This window comes from Cyphomyrmex costatus, unplaced genomic scaffold (genome assembly GCF_001594065.2).
Source record: "Cyphomyrmex costatus isolate MS0001 unplaced genomic scaffold, Ccosl1.0 scaffold123, whole genome shotgun sequence".
Classification (NCBI taxonomy): Eukaryota; Metazoa; Arthropoda; class Insecta; order Hymenoptera; family Formicidae; genus Cyphomyrmex; species Cyphomyrmex costatus.
The window spans coordinates 3,587,510-3,611,234 of NW_017275207.1; the positions used below are offsets into that span (position 1 = coordinate 3,587,510).

Here is a 23,725-nt window from a genome sequence, read left to right on the forward strand (position 1 = left end):
AAAGCATATGTTCTGTAAGTTGTTTATTCTTCTCTGATTCTTTTCAATATTTTTCTCAATAGAATTTTCATGTACCATACGAAGACACATTTCAAAACTAATATTTTTAAGTTCCATTTCAATTAAAAGCATTTTTCATTAGAAATTCCACAAATATTATATATTATACATTAAACCTTTTTTTTTTTTTTTTATAAAACATCACTTTTATTATAAATGTTATTATTGTAAATATTACCGAGTATTATGTTTAATCAATACTATAAGATCTGTTGTTTGTTTCCTCTGTTTCTGTTTTTCTTGGCGATCACGACTAAAAGCTTTAGGGATCAACGCCCTTCTATCTTTTACCGTAAAACGAGCTGTAGAAAGAAATTCTTCTTTTATATAAGATATATTTCTGAAATGCTATTACTCTGGATTTTGTCTCTACTGAAAGCTTTAGAAGATTATCACTCTTTTATTTCGAAACGAAACTTCGACAAGAATCCAATTATATGTGCATTTATCCTATGAAATCACATTTTATAAAGAATTTTTATCACAGAATTCTTTTATATGATCAATATCTTATAAGAGATCAAAAGAGAGCTCCTTAAAATTCCGTAATGGGTGCTAGCAATAAAACACAACCGTATCTTCTGTGTACATCCTCACGATAGGCTCATTCAATATGTCTAGTAGACGTTTAAAATTTAATTAATTAAACGTCGTAAACTATAGAGTTATACTCTTCATCTTTTCTGCACATCGCGACACGATTAGGTGCTCTGGAATTGGTGCAATCGAGCGAGATCTGAACGTCGCGTGAGAGTTACGTTCAAGGAGTTGAATGGATAATGTCGCGAAGAAACACGGCCTCCTCTCTCCTTCGAATTCTCGCCGAGTTTTCGGTACATCTGCTAAGCGCATTACAGGATAAAGAGGAGTTTCCCATCTTACTGATGTTCGTCCTGGGAAGCGTACGCTGCTTTACAAGGGATTTCTTCATCGCCCTTACGTCTCAGTCGTATTACATATTACACACTGCTTCCTTATAATTAATAATTTATTTATATACCGCCATAAATCCGCGTGAGCGGTTTTTCTTGTTCTTTAAGATTTTTATCAAACTCTTTCTAAAGAGAAAGATTGTTTTTATCATTAATATTGCTTCAGTTTTTTTTCAACGTATATTTTATTTCCGCGATAATTCACGCGATAATAGACTCGATGAATTGAGAAGCTCAGAAATATGATATTATTTATGAAATAATTAATAGAAATCTTTTTACGACAGTTCTCATTTTAGAATATCTGATGCGTTTATTATTCAGATCGCGAAGACTGAGGAAAGCTTTTTGCGAAGTACCCTTTCGTTGATAAATCAAACATTTTTCGGAAAGCGCGACAAAGTACTCGAGACATCCATTTCGTCGAATTCGTCGGATGGTAGAGAGCCGTGAAAAAGGTGTTTTCTGGTGGCACAGTCCCGAGCGGGCGCCGTGTGATAAAACGCACAATATTTCCCTATCACGCAAATGCGGTCGACTGGAATAAATTAAGCGTCCTCGCAAATTTTCGGAAATGCCGGCGGAGGGTCGTGTGAAATAATGAAGAGCTACAGCGACATTAACATTCTATATTGCCAGAAAGAGAAAGGCGCGGCCGTCGTAACCGCGCTGCGCGTGGTTAGCGCGTGCTGTATCCGGAAATAGCGGGGAACGAAAAACGTGCCCGTGAGCAGCTCAACCGTGAGTAATCACCGTGCAAATCCCCCACGATTTATACCTTGTTTCGTATTCCCGCTATCCTTTGCGCGACAAGCAGGTCCATTCAAGTTTGATAAGTAACTACCAGACTTGTCGTGATATAACTTGCTCCATCTCTATTGGAGCGACGCGAAACGCAACGAAGATGTACATAAAGTTCACGTGTAGATACCTATAGCAAAAGAAGTTCCTTCGGTCCGCTCGTGTGGAAGTTTAGTAATTTTTTTTTTTTTAAACTTTTTAATTGTTCTTTATAAAAATACTTAAAAATATGTATGTGCGTTTTTTTTATATATTTAAAAATATCGAAGATATCGTGTATATATTGTATTTTGACTATGCTGAAAAATTCTGTGTCAATCAATAAAGATTTCAAGAATTTTAATAATAAAGAATATCTTCTCACACAAAGAATATTGCCTCTTTGTGAGTACAAAGCTGTAAAATTTTCCAGATAAATTCCAAGAGCACATATTGAATTTATACAATATGTATGTAAAATAATATTTCTCTTTTTGTACAATTAAAATTACCTTTAAAAGCCGATGTAACTTCGAGATTTCTAGTGAAACTTGACATACCTTCACGTAATCGTTTGAATTTAGAAATGCAGCTTTGTACGTACGTATATAGAGAGTTTCCACTTCTGTCGCAGAGCGGAAACCGCTAAACGAGAGATTCACAGAAATGGACTAAAGGCGGAAAGGGGACACCATTTGGTCATGACAATTTAAGTTTCAAAATTGTTAATCCATAGTGCACATTCTGATCCAAAGTCTCTCGGCTATAAAGGAACTTCGTTTCGCTTTGATAAGTGTCGACGGAATCTTCTCCCTTTCAGGGTAGGTGAAAGAGAAAGATTATAACGACGGCACACGTGTGCACGTAAAGGACGTACTCACCGTTGAGAACGTGAACCGCCACGGTGGTCTTGGCTTTGCCGGGCACCATGCAGCTATAGTTCCCTGCGTGCCTGGGACTGGCTCTCTCCACGATGAGAGTACTGACGATCACAAGGACCTCCTTGCCTGCCGTGATCTCTGTCGTTCTGTTCTCGCTAGAAATGAGATCGAGTCGTGAGTTCCATATTTCTCTTTTCTGTCTAGTTCACGTATCACATTGATACATGAACGGAATTTTACTTAAATATATACAGGATATTTTTCTGTGTTCTTTTGACTACGAACTCTTTAATATTAATCTAAAGTTTAATTTAAAGTAAATAGCATATAAATTTTACTCAATACCATCTCTTATTACAAAGATTAAATAAATACATAAATAAAATTAAGCATTTTCTTTCTCTAATCCTTAAATTAAAATTCTTAATTAAATTCTAAAATGTCACTTTTTAAGTATCTTTTTAATTTTCAAGTTAAAACATAATATTCTGGTAAATAGTACAAGATTTCAACTCTCTCATCTAAAAAGTCATTTTTAATTATTTATAAAAATTCTCAATTCTTATTATTTGAAATTATTATCTTAACATTTTTTACTAAGGAAATACTAAACATATATAAACATATAAAAATATAAATGCTACAAAGAAATCAAAACATTTTGTATATTTACGTCATCAAGTAGCTATGAAAAAGAGAAACGGAGATGATTTTGTTGAGTGGACGTATTATAGAATGTGGTTAGAGAAATTGCTAATCTGCTGCATACTGATTTAGACCAGACGTTGCCTGCCGATTTAATTACGAAACTCGTTTCAGCATTGAGCGATAAATTTATCGCTTGAGAGCATATATATTCGAATAGAACGTGTATTTTACAGACAGATATAATTGACAGATAGCTTAAACTATATTTTCCAACAACGTTTGGAATCTTCACACATAAAGATTTTTTTAATTCATTTATATTAATCATTATATATTGAGTATATATATATATATATATATATATATATATACAAAAAGATTATATTATTATTATATTCTTAAAATTTCAGAATCTTTATTAATTTTATAAGTGTAATTATAAATTTATGTTTGTTTATACATGGCGTCTCTGAATTTAACAAACTACAGGAGCATGTTTTATAAATGTAATTACAAAAATATATATCTAAAGTTTGATTGTAGAAATACTTTATTACAAAATTATAAACAAATATTAAAACGGAACATAAAATACAAAACGGATTTTCTATTGCGCAGAATATGAAAATACACATTCCGCGTATGGAAAGGTCGAACGTGTTTATTTCGTGTGTATATTCACATCATATTTACTGTTTCTAAATTTAATATCATTTCGACCTTTGCATGAATATGATATTCAGCCCCGAGACAATAGCTACCCTCGAGAAGAATAACTGTTAGACTTCTATCGGTGTGAAATAGTAACTGTTCAAAATGCCAATATTTCACCAAAATATCACCAAAATGTTTATTTCAATATTTGTTTAAAACTTTGCAATAAAGCATTTCTAACCAAACTTCACGTAACATTTTCTTCTTACTTCCATTTATAGAATATATGTAACTGTTCCCGCAGTTTGTCCATTAAATCCTAACATTCCCTCTGTACATAAAAACGGAAATAAAAAAATAAATAAAAATTCTTAAAATTCTCTTTTAAAAATAACATATAAAAAAAGAACTTAAATTAGAAATCTTTCTCCAAGACTGATATCAAACACTATTACAACAACACTGTATCGTTCAAACGTATATCTCACACTTTTCTTCGTAAATTCGATATCAGGCTGTCGATATGAAGTGTTTATAGAGTACACAAAGATGTTCGCTCCTACGTGTGGGGGAGAAATTGTAGAACTGTAAAGTGGGGTACGATCGTGTTTGCGCCGAGCGTGAATATTCGCCTATATTCCAAGCGTGTATTTTAACGCCTTACTGCTCCGAGTTTCTAACAGAAAATCTATGAAGATTATTATTTTTAGTATATGAATAAAGTATTTCAATATTTTATTTTTACAAAATTACGTTAATAAGAGAATCTATATTCACGTATAATATGTATACGTATATAGCCTATACGAATACATATTTTCGAATAATTTTATAATATCTTTTTTTTAACTTATGATCAAAAATAAGAACAATATAATTTTTTATCTTATGTACGAAAATAGTATAAAATTTTTAGATATCCCAATTATCATTGTTAGAAAAGAGCAAAAAACAGAATGTGAGAGATCTAGGAAACGATGGAATAAGAATTCTTCGCTTTTTTCGGGAATGTAGATTTTGAACAAACCTTGGAGCACTTATCTATATTCTATCATAATTCAATAATTTAATTAAAAATCTATTTTATACCAGAACTGCAGTAGAATCGTTCGGAAAAATTTACAAAAAGTTATTCTCTTTTCACAAGACTGAGCAGGGTCTCATGTTTCCTTAATCGATAAAGAAATCCACGAGGATATTTATTCTTTACTAGTATTTGATGTTAAATCAAACAGAAACCCAGATTTTAAATCAAATAGTATAAAAATATTTTCGAGATTTCTAATAAAAAGATTTTTATAGATTTTAATTCAGTGTTACACACATCAAAAATTTATAGTTGTCTTTACACAATCTTCTTAAACCTAGCACTAAATATTAAATATAAAGATGATCATAAAAATACAAGATGTTATGAAAAAATGCTATTTGTATATATTTATATAAATAATAAAAAAATGATGCAAAGGATGAAGAGATATTGATAGTATTTTTAAATAATATAAATGTGTTACCGAATAGTCTAAGGAAAATTTATTTTCTGAAATAATACAATCTAAATAGAAAAAGCGATAGAGATCGCAGTTATTCCAAATTGAAAACAAACGGTCGCAATATGCCATAATGGTTTGTTCCAAGCACTTACCTAATGTCTTCTGTAAGCGTCTCGTCTCCTCTAGTCCAAACGACGGACTCGTTGAGCGACTCGAGCACGTCCCTTGCCTCACACCTGAGCCTGAGGACACTACCTGCCTTTAGATGCCTTTCCTTGGAAACTATACGTCCAGAATCATCACTGATCGTCAGAGTTGGTGCTGTAACACAGAATATGAGCAGTTAGCATTGGATGCTAGTTAGAAATTTATTCTAATTGCTCGCTTAAGCGGTAATTCCAATAAATTTTAATTCGAACTCTGATACCATAAAATATTTATATAGTAAACGTGACTGTTTTTTAACAAACAATGTTTGCAGTTGATAAATATGTATGTATCCTTTTAGTTAATATTTTGTATAATTTAGACTTAAACAAATTCAATTAAAAAGAAAAAGTACACGCATACAATTTTTAATAACAAAGGATGTAAATTTTCGTTATACTGATATTAATAGTTTTTATTAAATCTAATAAAATCTGATAAAATAGTTATAGCTTTTTCAGGTGCCAAAGGATTTGTGGATTATCGCCGTCTCTGAAGAAAACATCTGTAAAAGTTTTAAAAGTATCAAGTTATTGCTTTTCTCAAAAGCGACAATAACTTGAACGTAGGAGAACTGAGTACATTTTTTCATTCAAATAACAGCGCAAGTGTGCAAAATGCGTCTAAAAAATATCGGATGTAGATATTATACAATAGAAATATAATATATGCATATATCAATCTTGTTCATATAGACAAATGCGAAAAAGCAAAAGAGAAAAATTCACTACAACCCCATGCTTTTCTCACCCGGAAATTCTTTTACTAAAAGAAGAAGAATATGGAGCATATAACACCTGGCATATAACATCTACCTCCGCTTCAGTTAGACGAACGCGAAAGCAAAACGCATCGACCTGCGGTTACATCATCCATATCGATAAAAGCTGTCGGCAAAAAGCTTTCTCTCCAATGCACCGGACGGCCGCTTGCGCGCGAGTTTTCGAGGGAATTGGGAACGGATTATTCGTGACCAGATGCGTAAACGCGTCTCGGAAACGTGCGCCAACTTTTCTCTCGGTTTGCGTAGAATCGGCACGTTTACGGAAATAGTCTCGCAAACGAAAGCATTGCGAGTGAGCCTGTTGTTGAAATTCAGTACACCCGTCCGACAACGATTCTCATGTCGACTGCTATGCAAATTTGATGATATCAACTCACTCTCGATACGTTTTTCTCGTTCTTCCTCCGATCGTTTTTGTTCCGTCTACACGTTATCGGCTTTTGTAAATTGCATGTTGTAAACAGTTGATAATAATATTATGTGGCGTTAGAATGGTAATTTTACAATCGATTCTATGTTATATATATATATCAATTTTATAATGTATACGTTTTTCATAAAGATTTTTAAGAAGTTAATAATTTAATAACATTTTCAAACATCTCCGCCAGATACATTGAAAATTATAAAATTCATGTAACTTATCATTATCGTAAAATAATTTAGGATGATAGGATACTATCATTAGTTTTACAAACTAAAAATGCTTCAAACGTGTCATTAGATAGTCTATTTTTCCGCGGTACTAAAATTTGATTACCAATATTCCGGAGCTGATGACAAAATTGTATTAAACTTTAAAAATAAGTATTGAATATGAAGAAAACGTTCAATTGTGTAACGTGATATATTTTTGATTATCTGATAAGAAAGAATTCTATGTGTCGATAATGCTATTAACGGCTAATTAATAGTCTTCATTTTTTTTGCGATCAGCTTCTACGGAAGATCTCGAAGAAATATTAGGAGATAATCTGGTTTCGTTTCTTAACTCACATTTTTTATTTCTGAAATAAGCAAATTTTCGCAATATTCGTGATCAATAGTGGTTTCGGAAGAAATTCCGGCTTCTGATATTAAGTTTAGCCATTTCAACTTAAGTTTAGGAATAGTCACAGATGAAATAATGTAAGGTTTGCTACATATATTATCAAAATTAAATACATTATTAATTATTTAACATTTTTAAATATTTAGTTGATGCCATTTATTAGAACATCTTTTAAGAGTTCACAATTACGTAAATCACGAAGGGTATACAAATTAATTTTAAGTTGTAATAAAACTGAATGCAATCACACATGAAATTGTGTCTATGCTGAAGTATCTTATGTATCTGAAAAAATCAGTTTAAATACTGGTTTTTTTATCTAGATACATGTATAGAGATACTACCCAACACACTGCTGCAAAAAGATAGTCTAAAAATTTGAATTCTTTTATTCGAATAAATAAAAGAAAATCCTACAACTGTTCGTCATATCTTTAAGGATTCACAATTTACAATAAAAAATAATAAAAGTATTCTACTGAGCTTTCTCTTCTTCACTTAAATGAACGAAAACTCTTTGAGTACATAACACAAAGGTACGTTTATTAAGGATGAATAACCTGCTTTAATAAGGATTAATATACTACTACTTAATTAATTCAAAAAATCTTTAACTTTATATATTTTTGACATTAATATCATGTTATCAATATTAAATAAAATACAAAAAAAGGGACAAATATACAGTTCAATGAATAAATTAAAATCCAAAATTTCAGATAACTACGAATCATTTACCGACTAAAGATAACTTAATACGATTAGTTATGTAAGTATATGAGTTACAGTAGGATGCTTTTAACGCACTTGCTGAAACACTCGGGCAATCCCTTGATTAATGTCCACGATACCGAGGATGCGACACGACGAAACCACTTAGGGTGAAATGAAGCTGTCAAGCAAGAGACCCAACTCAATACATGAGTGCCTTTGTGCCGGTAAAAGCGAGAATTCGAAAGTTAAAGGGACTCGGTGGGATGGGCTTTAACTACCTGATGCACTTTGGAGGCCAGCGATGGACCTTATGCTGAACATAACAATCTCATATATAATTTTGAATATTCTTACGTAACATAGTTTCACAAAAGGATTTACTTACACGAATGTTTACAAATTAGACATTTAATATATAATACAACCCATTTCCAAAGTTAAAATTTAATTTACTTATAAAATAAACTTAGAAATTATCTCAATTAAGGATATAGATTTTATGAAGAAAATTCTCCTCTCTTTTGGCAATCATAAAATACCTGTAGAGATTATTTAGCATTCTTTTTAAACATAATGATATCCGTAATGGCCAAGTAATCGCATCTCTATTCATGCATCTAATGCGCGAATTCAATTTTCGATTAACGTTCACACACCGTGCTCCGGAATCAGCCAGGCAAATAATCTCCGTGCGAACGACGGCTGTCATTCTCACTCGCCGTTGGAAACTACCACATTCGCGGTCGCTCGTGGCTTCTTTTTTAAGTTTAAGTAATTACGTAATATCTTGCTGTCGTTGACATTTTCTAACTCGCTTGGCGAGATATCGACAGTTCGGTTTACGCGTGAACGTTTTCGGGCGGATCTTCTCTTCTGATGAGAACAGACGCTGCGGAATTCGATGGAGAATTTAATCCAGTCCCAAACGGAATTGAGGGAGAAAAAGATTGAGAGAGGAAAGGAATGAGAAAGACAGAGAAAGGTGGAAGAGGAGAAAAAGAGAGGTCGGCAGAAGAACTGCGCGCGCGTCTGTAATTTCTTTTGGCGGATCATTTTTTAAGCTCCTTTGGGACGAATAGTTAGAGAGGGAAAGGGCGACGAATGCAGAGGTGGGCAATCGGTCGTTTGCTCCCCGAGGAAAACGCCGAAGTCGAAGTTGCCAGAAGGATAGTATTATTTAAATTGGATTCCGCGATTCTCTGCGCGACTTCGATCTACCGTCCGCACTCCAACTTCGTCACTTTTTCGTTCCCACGAGTGTACGCGCCGCTTATTAAAATCCCTCATGGTTGGGATGGAGATGATTTCAGAGAGACATTTGGGGAAGTGCAGCCGCCAGTACCTTAAAGTTTACTCTTTATCTGAAACTTTATGTTGCAAAAAGTCTAAAAGATGTCAAAAAGATGTCATAACCTTTTAGCGAGCTTTAAGATGTTTTTTTACATCTTTTTCTGTTCATCTAAAAAAAACCAAATTATACTCCTTTTAAATTTCAGTCTCTGTTTATTATAAAAATTATTTTATAGATAGAAATACTATTAATCAATCAGGTTTAACAAAAACTTAAATATCTATTAATTATAAAATTAAAAATGGTTTCAAAAAATTTGTGGAACTCTCATCAATTTGATTGAATGTGCATTGAAACGCAGGAGCTTCAAAAATGTTTGCTATGCAATGTCGTCTATTTCAATCAAATAAAACCGAGAATTTTATTTTCTAGATGCAGCTGCGGTATGTAGAAAAAAATATGAATGGCACCAGTAAAAGACTGGGATATTAAAACATTGCGGATTTCATGTTAAACTATCCAATAAATACTAGGGCAAATAGTTCTAGTATAGTTAATCTTCATCTATGCCTTCAACGTAATTAAATCCGCGCCAATCCATTAAACAGAATAGATTTTGACAAATTGTTCGTGCATCTGGCACAAGTATTCACCATGATTCCTTTTTCACGCTTGCTGTATTTGTATTTTAGACAAAATAAAAATTATGAAATATAGTGCGGTTATTTTAAGTAAAATTTTATTAACTATTTTTTAGTGCTTCTATTTTAGTGATTTCACACAATTGGTTATCAAGAAAAATCCATTTTTTAAGTATATTTTTGTAATCTAACAAATTAAATTTATAAAATTTCGCGTTAACATAAAATTTTAAATAATAATTTTTTTATTTGAATGTACATATATAACATCAAATATTTTTAATTGTCAGTAATATATATATAGCAAATAATAATAATCAATCAGATTATCATCTGCTTTCTTTCTCCTATAATTTCTTTTATATAGACTTAAAAAATTTTGATTAAAAGTGAAATTTATAAAAATTTAAAGAATATTTTAACAAAAAGATAATATATAAAATGTTCTTAATAAACATATTAAAAAATAAAAATTTTTAGGTATATATATATATATATATACATATATATACATATATATACACATAGATATCTAAGTAAATGTTGTAAGTTTACTGTAAATATAGAAAATTCATAAATATTTTACAAGCCTGTAATTAAATTAATTCGATAATTATAAAATTTAAAATATTTATTTGTATTAGCGCAGAATTGTATTTTGTCGATGAACTTTATAACAGACATGAACTTATATAGATTAACTTCACCACAATTAAATTAATTCTTTAACAATTAGCAAAATTATGTATATTACTTCATCTTAGATATTTTGTGATATATAATTATAAATTTCTTTAAAAATCCGTCAATGTATAGAAGAGTTTATATGGCTCTCGTCAATCTTAAGTAGATAATATTAGCGTTGAGACATTGCCGCATCTCCTAATTTTGTAACGAGAAAAAGATTGCTATTCAGAAGTTTCAAAATTTGCAATACTAAAAAGATTATATTTCGATAAGCGCTAGTTCACAAATAAAATTAATTTAAAATTAAATAAAAAATAAATTTTATTATTTATTTTATATATATTAATTGTATAGATATTATATAATGTTTTCTTACTTAACTTCATAAAATTTTTACATTTTTAATATTAATAAATTCTATAATTATATGTTGCAATATAAATGTTTATATAAAAGTAATCAAAGCATCAAAAACGTATTTTAATATAGATTATGTTATGTAATATATGTTTGGTAAAATCGTTACCAAAATAAAAAAATATAACTTTTTACATCAAAGTTAATCAAATATGATACTATTTGTATACTATGTATAAAAAACGGAAAATATTCTCATCGTTAAAACTAACGGCGCTCAACAAGGGAAAAGTTGTCCTTTTTTATACCACGATGATTGCTTTTTCTGATCGTATCTCACATGATCACGATATCTCCATTCTGTTTAAAATAAAGCGTTCAAATAAGCTTTGTATATTAAAATACAGCATAACGCAACTGAAGAGTTCGTTGCAAAAAATAATTAGATATATGTTTTTAAACTACAGTATTAATACAGAATTAATATATGTAACATAATAATATAAAATAATAGAATGAAATATGGTACAATTTCGAACCTAATACAATTCTGAATGAAATAAAATAATCCAATTTTCGAGATTTAACTTTGGTAATCTCATTGTATGAAGGATATTAAAAGAAATAAAAAAAAAAATTAAATTTGATCTTTAAAAATTGTATTTAAATTTTACTTCGTTCAGAGTTGTATCACGTTATAGCATTAATATATTTAATAAAAATCTTTAAAATATATACAAATCATTTTTTTTGGCTCTCAAAGTTGTCCTTTTGTTAAAAAAGGACTAAAAGATGCGGAATGTATCTTAAATCGGTAACTTAAATCCATTCGAAAAGTCATTTGCCAAAAAATGGTGCTCATGGTTTTCGCATCAAACCTTTCAATTGTTCTGTGAGTATTTCTTTGGCTATGACTGTATTCGGGGAGCGCGCTATATCAGCGCTATTGTGTTGTTCTATCTCTGTCGTTTATTAGATGTAAAACAAAGCTAAAACAGTGCAATAGTACGGATAACACGTTCCCCAAACATAGCTTATGTATGTCGTTATGTATGTATATACATATTTATATATATCTTCATTTTTTTTCTATTCAAGCACACACAATAACAATTACAAAGAGAAGTTCCTTTTCATATTATTGATGCTCTCCCTTTGAAAATTCAATATATTTCTCTCTCAATATAATTTTATATAATCAAATCGACAATAATTTTTAGTCATTCTTTTTATGAGTTTAATGTTTGAGTTTAATGTTTGAAACTTTACCTATATGTGCGTACAAATTACATTCGACAAAATATTTAGAATCACTTGATCTTACACCAAGCGAGCTAACAATAAGATTTACTGAAGATAAATTCTGTACATTTCTAAACTGGACGGCACTTCTTTATCTGGAACGGCTATCGTTTTATGTGACAAGTGAAAAAGGATGCATTTGATTAGTTTTTTTAAAAGATAAATGTAATCAAAAGTGACCATTCAAGTTTTATTATTTACTATCAATTTTGTAACGTAGTTTATTTATAAAGTTAAAAATCAATCGTTATAAATTGGCATGTATTGAGAAATGTGCCCACAGATCAATATTTAACCAGTTGAACAATATATTTCGAAGAACTTTTGATTAATATACTACACAAACCCTCAATATTGCTCCCAAACTATTAATAATATTTAATTTTTGTACCGACCGTAAATTGTCTACAAACAAGGAAGGAATTAAACGCCTATAACGGTCAAAGCTGGATCAAAGTGCTAATAATAAGTATGTGTGAATTTTTATATACCACATATGTAGCCCAATATTAATAATATTGTGTAATGTCAAATATTTCATACCTAATATTAATTTTTTAGGGGCCATTTAATAGAATTAAAAAGCCAAATTATTTTACTTAAAATTTCCTTTTCATAAAACATTTTGTACTGTTTTTATAAACACAGTTGTTTTTGCAAACACAAAAACACAATTTGTTGTTAGTAAAAAAATTGACTAATAAAACAATTATTGAATACCTATATTCTAAAATTCAATTGATAATGGTTGTGCTATACAAAATTTTAAAAAATTAATGTATTTTATTATCAATATTTCCAATTTACTTATGGCAACTTCCATTTGTTGATTTTTCCACCCCTGAATTTCTTTGCCTACACAATAAATAAGGTCAGGATCAGGAGAAATATGTTTACTCTCTTTATTTGCCATTGTTTGCGTGTTCCTTAATAAGAGCCATTTTGCGCGTCGCAGGACCTCGTGCTCGCAGTCGTAGCTTATTTAGCCAGCTGTAAAAACAGATCACATTTCCGCGCTAAAACTAACTTGTGCGAAAGCTGATTCACGCTGCACAAAGTAACTATATCGCTGGATTTGTCTCCTGATTCCACTTTTCAAGTTAACAGCGAGAAACAAATCCTATTTTTGTCATCTTAGACAAACAAGATATTTCAATACACATATAAGTCGGCAAATACTTACTAATTGGTCTATCATTTATTGTAAAAATAAGATAGGTACAAAAAAAATAAACAGATATTTAAAAATAACAGGCAAGTGATAATAACTCCATAGAAATCATTGCACAATCTTATAAAAATATATTCATGTCTTTATTAACTTGCTTACAATGAGTTCGATCATTTTGGCTCGCTTCGAGCTATTCATAGCAAACTAAACCAGTAGGTATAAAAACAAAAAACTGCATTTGAAAAATAAGATAATTAGAAGAAGAAATTTCGACATTTGTCAGTAATTATTTTATATCCTCACATTGACATTTTGTAGATATCTTTCTTTCACTTACAAGTATGTTAAGAATGTTATTATGTTAAGAACAATATGATAGTCTTTTTATTACCTCTTTCTAATCCGTAATATTCATAATATGAAAATATTCTGCTATTACAAACCTCTAGACTATTCTCTGTTATTTGATATTGTTTTGTTTAACTTTAGGATATAATAAATTAAAGTTCATCGTGTAATTCTTGTTCATTTTTGGACATTCAATTTATATAGAACGTTAGCGAGATTATCAAAAGCTCAAAAGTGTTAATGTCTTCTTAAGCTATTATTCAAATTATGGATAAGAATTTAATATTACATAAAATGTCTTGAAAATCTTGTGTAATTTGTTTGTTGAAAATATTATGCTCTTTCAAGAAATCCTTCAAAAGTTAACTCTCTTCTTTGGTAGTTCCATTTAATCTTGAGATATAATGGATTAAAACTCTGTCTGCTGTGTTGCAGTATTTTGCAATGTCGAGCTAGTTATGCGAAATAATGAGATGGGAGGATTGAAAGGAACGGACGGAAGGTCGACGAGTTTCGGTGTGTTTTAGCAAAAGAGCAGAAAGGACCGTGTGAGAAGAGTCATGCGGGAAAGTAATTTCATCCTCACACACGGAAGCGGAAATGCACGGCCAGAATTGCGCTACAGCACATAATGAAACGGCACTGTGCAGTGTATCCGAATTTCCGAAAGTTTATTCCGTTCGTTGCTCTACGATCCATTGCAGTTGCAACGAGGCCAGATTGTGAGACACGCGAGTTTCGCGCCTATCTTTTTCCCCTTTTTTTTCTATTTTATTACGTTTTTTCATGTCGTTGGCAATGTCCGATTTATATGTCTCACGTGATGGAAATGAAAGTCATACTATAATAGATACACGTAAAGTTCTCGGAAACGCCATTTAAATAAATAAAAATTTAAACATGCACAAAAATATTAAAAATATGTATTATTTCTAATAGTATAATTTTGACATCTTGCTTATACGTATATGTCATTTATAAAATAGAAAATAATTTTAATAATTCCTAAGATCATTTTGATAGACGGCAAATATAAATATACAAAACATATATGCATTTTTTAGAATATGGCAACAAGTTATACAGAATAGTTAACATCATGTATTACAAAATTATAAGAAAGGATAACATTTAAATAGATTCTCTTCAGAATTTCAAGTCACCTTGTATTTAGTTTATATTTGAGAATCGTAAATTATTTCTCTCTCTCTCTCTCTCCTTCTTTATTTATTTGCAAACTGACATGAAACTCTATTGTAAAATGATATAAATTTCCTATCAAACTGAACACAATTGATACCCGCGATTGATCTTAAACCATAGAAGCAATATTTTTACATTAAAACATTTTCACGGCTTTATTCCTTCATCAATATGAAAAAAATATTTCGCTGACACCATTGTTACAACTTTGCCATAAAACGATGTATTTTAACAATTCTAAGTCACTCATTCATTGACAAAAAGGATAGGATCGATAGCCGAAAAAATTATAGGATTACACAGGATTGCAAATACTATAATGATACTGATAGATGTAAGGAGAGTTTTGATTTGAGTAGCGAAGAGAAGGTATGTAACAACGTCGCTCTATCCGGGTTTGTTCTGTCCTACTTCATTTCTGGAGAGACGGCTTTTGTTCACTCTTGCCTACCGATTCTCCTCTGGATCGGATCAGATTACCAGCCACGCTGAGGCGCTTTATCCCGAGAAATGCGGGTTTCCATTGCACCGAATCGGCGACGTAACGGGATTGAGGGTAACGACGAGCGATGCAATACCGACTTCGTACGCTCCCACGTTTTGTTCTCCTTTCCTTTCCCCCATTCGCGTTCGCCTCATCTGTCCTTTTCTTGGTTTAACATACGATCCGACCGGCCTCCTTCGTTTCTCTTTGGCATTGAACGATTTTGTGCCCGAATAGGATTCTCTTGCGGCAGGGTTGCAAAAAGGGACGCAAGCAAACGATCCTTCAATTTACCCTCTTTTTGGGTCGAGACTTTTTAGTTCACACGTGCGAAACGTTTTGCACGTGTGAACTTTGCGCGGCCTGAGTGCGAATTCTGCTCGGATTAATTAAGCTTGTACAAGCTTGAGCTTACTGTGCACCGTAGATGAAGCGATGAATATTTCAAGTTGGTATTCCAACAGGTAGCGGCTAATGCTGAAGTAGAAGGTTTCACATGTCCAACCCTTGTCTTCTATGACATTGGGTCATTATTAAACTTGTAGATTAAGTTTTATCACACAATTTATATTAAAAATGTAGTTATTGTTGTTATTATATATGATTGAAGTTTGGATCGTTGTTCGAGCGAAACAATTGACGATCACTCATATATACTCATATATATATATATGTGACCGAAAATTATAAACGTATGTCGAAGCGTTTCAAAACAAAAGGTAAAGATGCAAACACAATTCCGGGTACGCGATTTGAACGAAATATTTTTTTTCTATCATCGGTGATCTCGGACACTGCTCTCATGCCTTTGGATTTCACGTCCGGGCGCTGGTACGGACGTATGAAATTTTCGATCACACGTACGGCAGAATTTCATGCGGTATTTCTTGTTATTGCTGTTATAAATTGCTATTTTTTTCTTCGAAAAATTAAAGAATTTTAACACGATCGAAACTTATTACTCCGGATATTTATCAATTTAATTGATTAGAAAATAAATAAATGACCTGATTAACTATTTTATTAAAGTATTATAATATAAAAAGTAAAATTATAATATAAAAATGTCTGATTGCGTACATCTATAGTTTATTTATTTCTTTTTGCACGTTGCAGCGTTGTTACGATATCATAAAAAGTTGTCGAAAGATGCGTACATCTATCGATCAAAGGAATATAAAGCAACATTTCTGTTTCTGCAAAAAGTTACTTGTTTCTGAAAAAGTTTCAGTACACGTTTTTCGATGTTTTGTATGCTCCTCATTATCGCCAGAAATGGAAATATAAGTTGCCTGTTTCCATATAGAAATAATATACATAGACAACAATGGATAATATTCTGTTTCTAGAACTTGTATTATTTCAATTACATATCACGCGCATCACGTGCTTTACGGAACGGTAAAGCCTTTATTGATCAGGTGAATACAACAGTTGCGGAAACAGATTGTTATCTCAATAACTAGAACAAAACTAAAAAGTTCCTTCGAACTAACTTTCTTCGATGGAGACAAATTGTTTCTATTAGTTGCTATAAATTATTATTTATAACAACAAAAGTTCCTCAATGTTACTCCTTTCGTGGACTTAAATCTTAAGTGAATAAAATATACTAAATTAGAATTATGTAAACATCTTGTTGCTGGAAATATCGAATAATTATACAAACTAAAAAATGATTTAACACTCTCAAAAGAAAATGTTAAATTTTAAATTAGACAAATTTTACTTACCCGTAACGATGACGTTGATTTTCTTAACCAGTGGCGGATGCGTGGCAACTTGGCACTGATACAACCCTGAGTCGCGTGGGTTCGCGTAAAGTATCTGCAGTCTCCAATTGCTAGGATATCTATGAAATCAAACAAGAAAGGACAAGATAGTAGAAAATGATGTTAAAGTTCGGCTAAAAGATAAAATAGCCACAAAAGATACATGCATTTTCTGACGGTACTGACACAGATACACTTGTAAATTTGTCATGTAGTAACTGCAATAGGATGTGAATAGAAGAAAATTGACATTTTATTTCCTAAGAAAGACTTCTATAATAATACGCTCTGCTTCAATGGACGGAAGCAGTAATGTCACGGCGCGGGACTTCATGTTACAACGTGGTCGACTCTGATTTTTATAGCACATAAAACGGCTGATTTAATCCTAGCGAAGGAAGACGAAAGCAAAATTTTTCATCCTTACGAACGGCGACATCGAATTCGTTCCGGCGACAGTAAAAATCAACTGATTGTGAGATGATAATTCAACTCTGACGACGCGATTACGCGGTTGGTTGCCGCGAATGATAACGAATTATGATAATAACATTGACAATTTCACCGCAGCTTTATCGTTAAAATTACGCTGTAATTCCGTGAATTTCTACTTTAAAGGTAATAAAATTATATATGCCACGAAATAATTCTAACATCGACTTTTTTTTCATAAAAATCGATATACAAAATAAAGAAGATTATGACTCACCGAAAATTAAGACTGATTCTTTGATCGTTGCTATATGGCGTTCTGCCTACTGTCAACAGTCGAAAGAAATCCTTATTATGCTGCAACCACGTTACCTGTAAAAAAAAATAACACTAATTAGTAAATTTCGTTATCAGTAAATCTTTTCGCCAAACTATATATTGCATCATGTATTTATTTTATATGATCACTTCAAGATATTTAAAATTTAAATTCTTCAAGCAATTATTATGATTTTCAAAACAAATGCAACGGAAATATATCTCAAGAGATTACGTGTGCGCGATGGTTGAAAATTAATAATTCCTTTTGCTCTTAGATATCCAAAAAGGCAGCGAGCAATTTCTGCGGAGCTTCGTGTATGTCAGCAATAAATGTAGACAATTTACGCGAAGCTCGGTATTCGCCCAAAGAAATGTTGATTTAAGGCTCGTTTACACGATACGATTATTAAACAATAGTATATAGAAATTAAATGATATCAAATTCGTAATAATTAATTTCTTAAATAAAAGCAGATATAATCATAATTTAATTATTTTGAACTTACTTTAGAATTTACTAAAAAAAAAAACTGTATAAAGGGAATTAGTTTTCATCAATCCTTTTGTTTCTTATTTTTATACGAAATTTTTTATTAAGTTTTAGCTAATTTTCATTTCATTACCGTCAAATATTTAATAGTACAGCAGCCATGTTTTTGATTTAATCCTTTGAAGACCAGATTTTTCTAATAAAATATCTTATGGAAGATCTTATTTTCTAAAGACCGCTGCCTCTTTCGAAATCGCTGAATTTGATTCTGGTCTCAATCTATTTGGAAATCAGTGTACTAACTGTTTACGTATCACTCATGAGTTTCAAATAAAGCAAAACTGGAAATTTGATGTTATTATATATACTTCGTAATTAAAAACTCCTAAAACCAAGTTTTATGATAATCAAATTATTTTTAAAAATTCTGTCTATTATGTTAAATTCATCACTTAACATTTTTTTATTTTGAACTTCATATTCCAATAAAATATTATCAAATTACCCCATAAGTTTCATAAAAATTGAATAAGAATTTTAAAATAAAGTAGGGTAACCTTAAACAGAGGTCTACAAAGTTAAGTAAACATTTCAAAGCATTATCGTAATTTATTTAATTAACTGGAGAAAACTGTAAAAATTTTGTAACGATTTATAATTTCGTCATTGTGTAGCAAAACTAAAACTTACATAGTGCAATCTAGCTTTTATGCTGTCTATAGCGATGCTTCCGCTATATCCTCTTTCTGCACAAAGTTTTCTCTCGAGATTCGACCTCATACCATACGTGCCAACCGACGCAATAACGGGATATCACAGGACAAGTTATCACGGTTTGTCATTGCGGATAAAAGTCTATCTCGCGAAAACTTAATGTCCACGACAGAAACATTAACCATCCGGGAGATTTCATAGATGCGCCGAATTATATTATATGGAGAACTTCCGTCGAAAGAGAAACGGAGAAAATGATTTCTGGGCAAATCACGGACGGATTTATTACAATGCGTGTCGAAATTAAATTTATCGCCAGAAAAATTATCTGGATAAAAATCACTAAATGCAAGAACAGCTGCTTTAATATTTCTTTAACTTGATGAAATTAATAAAAGTTCAACTGTTATTTGAGGTAGGATGGCGTGACGCCAGAAGGAAATAAATCGTATAAAAGTTTAACTAGTAAACTTTAAAATCAACCAAATGGCTACTATGAATATCAAAAGTACGCTTAATATATTTCAAATTAAATAATAAATTATTTTAATTTTATTACGTTTTCTAATTAAATAGCAGATGAGAATAAACTATTATCTTTATTTCTGTTTTAAAAATATAAATTTATCTCACGTATGTATAATTCATAACGTATAATATATTTAATTTCTCTTTTCATGAAAATATCAAGTTACAAAAAAGAAATTCAGATCTTAATTTAAAACGCACAACGTTTTTAACTATCATCGCTGTTCATCTTTTATTTTTCTCGACGAAGTATTTTCGAACCGTGTGATGTCGCTTTCAATAAAATTACAAATATGCAACGTACAAATGTATTTTGTGTAATAATGCCTAGATTGTATATAGAAATCATTTTTTCTATTCAAAAATTCATGATTGTGTGTGCAAGTAAACATTTACTACAAACAAATATTTCCTCGAGTAACCATTCTCCTCGACGTCTTAAGTAGCCGTTTTACTGAAAGGATTGAAACGACTTGGCAAACGGCATGAGCAATATTTCATAATTAAGTTCCCTTCGAGCTATTTGCTATTCTTGGAACGCGCGGCGCGTTATACTATACGCATAGCGCGCTATGTGTCTCGTATACCAATCTAGGTGACATTTGCGCGACACGCACACACGTCTCGAATCGGGAGCACTCGTTTTCGTTCCTTGGCATTGCCGTCCCACCGCAATCGGTTTCCCATTACGTATTCCGTGGAATATGAATCCCACGGGAATCTCGAACGGGTGTCTCGGAACTTCAAACCGCCCAAGCGCGACGAGGAGCAAATGGACATAGAAATCACGGGAGAAAGGGCCAGGGAGGTACCGAGAGGTAGCACTGATTGAAATGCGAAAACTTTTGCAACGACAAGACAGACGAGATCGTACACGCAGCAGACACTAACAAACGATGTTTGCAATTATAATCTGCGCTTCTGTTTACTCGATGTTGCATCTTTCTTGCACCCTTGCTTTACCATCTCGATCACAGTTGCGCTTTCTCCTCGATTCATTATTTAACGGAGAAAAATACGCGGTCTTTCTGATTAGACTATGAGTTCGCGCAATCTCTCAGTTTCCTTTGCTTTCCTAGGTATTAATTGTTTTCTTAAATTTTATAAAATAAAGATAATTTATTTTAAATTATAAAAACAAAAAAGATTTTAAAATCGAATAAAAGGATTATAAGAAGATTCGAATGTATTTATAATTCTAAACAGGTCCGACAAGACTTGAAAAAACGAGGTGTATTCTTTTTAGTTGAAATTCTTACAGTTCATATTTCTTTCTTTCCTTTTTCTCTACATTAAAGAAAAAAGAAGAGAAAGAGAGAGAGAGAAAGAGAGGTAAACTGTACAAAAAATTCAGCTAAAAAAATGATTGTATATAATACATGTTTTTCATATTACAAGGAACTTTTAAACGAATTCAAAGCACTATCGGGAATGTCACTCATGCGTTAAACATTAAGTGCTAACAATAAGTGTCAAACAAGTGTTACAAGCACATGTGTGAATTACTGATTAATCCACTGTCAAACAGAATATAACACAACGTCAATAGATATTAAAAACGAGGAACGCTTCCTTTATACTATTCATGGCTTTCGCTGCGTAACGCTCCGGATTATTGCACGACAAACTGTCATCGATGAAATAAAAATATCTGACTCAACACATCAATTTTTTCCTTCATTATTTGCCCGTTTGTTGTACGACAGGTTGCCGCTTATAATAAAAATTCGATCATACGCCATTATTTGATATTCTTCTTTATAACAGTTAGGACAAAAATTAATGAAAAATTAACAGTGAAGCAACTCACCTTTTTATCGCCTAGCATGCCGATCTTGCAGTCCAATAAAACAGTACTGCCGATTCTCGCGGTGACATTAATCTCTCGATCGCCGTCCTCGAAATATGGACCGAATTTTCCGAAAGCGCTATCGACGCTAGGCAAGACGAACTTTCTGCCCGACAACGTCCTGTGAGTGGTTATCTGGAACTGATCACGACCGCGCTCCGTTTCTAGAGTCCTGATCGACGGTTTAATCTCGTAGAAGGCCTTCGTCGACTTGCCGGTCAGCAGCAAGTTATTCGCCGGTCTAGACTGATTTTTCTTGGTCTCGCCGAACTTCCTCGTTTCGTCCGTGTGACCGACGCTAGTTTTTCCCTGTTGTCGGCTGTCCTGATAGTCTTCCTCCTTCTCATCTGCCGGCGGTACTTGGAAGGAGATCGCCCTGATATCTTGCGAGTTTCTCTGCTCGCCGTATCTCGCTTCCGTAACGTCTTCCTCTTTCTCCATCGATATCACTGTCAACCAGTCGTCTCTCGGCTTTTCTATCCTGGAGTCGTTCGTTCCTTGAACGTCTTCGTGGTCCAGCTTCTTTGCCAGAGCTTCTTCCGCCTGTTCCGAGTTCTCGATCCTCTTCGAGGCGAATATCATCTGATCGTCTACGTAATTCTTCGACGTATTCTCAAAATGCGAATCCACCACGGTAACGAGCGGGGGTGAATCCTTTGTTGAGTACTCAACCGTAAAAGCGGAAATGACTTCCTCGAGAGCTGTTGTGTCGTTGCCGCGAGACCAGCCAACGGTTTCGAAAGTGCGATTCTTCGCGATTCTCTCGTCGAGGCGTTGATATTCCTCGTCAAGATGATTAATGCCACGCTCGATGGCGCCGTTCTCCGCTTCTGCAAGAAGAAACAAACAACCATGTTAACGATAAGTAAGTTAAGTTGGAATAGATGTATGCGCATCGTGGGCGGGAAATGTAAGGGTGAACACAGGTTCATCGGTCGTGTCGAGGGTGAATCGACATGCCGACGAGGCGGAGCGTTCACTACGCTGAGATTTATGACTTGGAATGGAGTAGAATGATCTCCGGTTGGAGCAAGGATTTAAATGTGGACGTAAGAAGTGCAGCTGGGAGTTTTATGGGACGTTTAAAAGCTCCCAGAGGAGAGCCAATCAAAATCTCAGATCTAAAAATGTTATAAAGTGAGACAGTACATTTGAATCAAATTTATTTAAAAACGACGAAAGTATGCAAACTCGGAAACATTGCTAAATTTGATTATACTGTATTAAACTAACATCCGTATATTTCTGTAACGAAGATACACACAATACACTTTTAGCAACAAGAATTTAATAAGATTATGTAATCCGTACAATATTTCCAATTCTAAACTATCGTTTCCGCAACGTAGAACAAAAGCCGAAAATCTGCGCGACATCCTGTTCACTTGAAATATTCTATGCGACGAAAGCCATGTGATAATAACAGTATGTAATTCCTTTGTGCACTACACAGCGGCACGTATTTTCCCGAAACAAAAGTGCCGCGAGTTTACTTCCGCAGGAATTTCATTTCGCGAGCGTGCGTATCACGATCGTGCTTTTATTTGCGAAAAGCGCTGGCAAAGTTTCCGGTATAAGGTTTCGTTTCTCCTGTGGCTTCGATTGCAATCAAAGTCCATGAGAAAACTCGTGATAAACAAGTCTTTTGAAAACTTCACTCGACGCTTTCTGTCATCCAACAAAATTTACTTTAGCGCGATCAACATTTCTCTTTATAGGATTAAAAATCTGTTCTATTGTCAACGAAAGTGGACGGTTTTTTTTATAGAATAGTTACAATAAAAAGTCCATCCACATAGTTCAACTATATTTTTAGACGATTTATTGTAAATCGAAAACTTTACGTTTTCGTCGAGGTAAATAAAACTTACAAAAGAGTTACACTTTGATAGTCATAAAAATACAAAAAAAAAGTTTAACGAGAAATTAAA

At 32.5% G+C, this 23,725-nt stretch overlaps 1 protein-coding gene across 1 annotated transcript in view; it reads right to left on the reverse strand.

Annotated features, from left to right (window-relative positions):
• The window catches only part of LOC108780680 (uncharacterized), a 40,718-nt gene that overhangs the window by 13,136 nt on the left and 3,857 nt on the right, over window positions 1-23,725 (reverse strand). The window contains exons 2-7 of the mRNA XM_018548485.1: window positions 22,092-22,624; window positions 21,756-22,055; window positions 18,170-18,264; window positions 17,422-17,540; window positions 5,601-5,769; window positions 2,654-2,808 (exon numbers count right to left, since the gene is read on the reverse strand). Coding sequence (XP_018403987.1) covers window positions 2,654-2,808; window positions 5,601-5,769; window positions 17,422-17,540; window positions 18,170-18,264; window positions 21,756-22,055; window positions 22,092-22,624 — 1,371 coding nt within the window. The remainder of the gene's footprint in view (window positions 1-2,653; window positions 2,809-5,600; window positions 5,770-17,421; window positions 17,541-18,169; window positions 18,265-21,755; window positions 22,056-22,091; window positions 22,625-23,725) is intronic.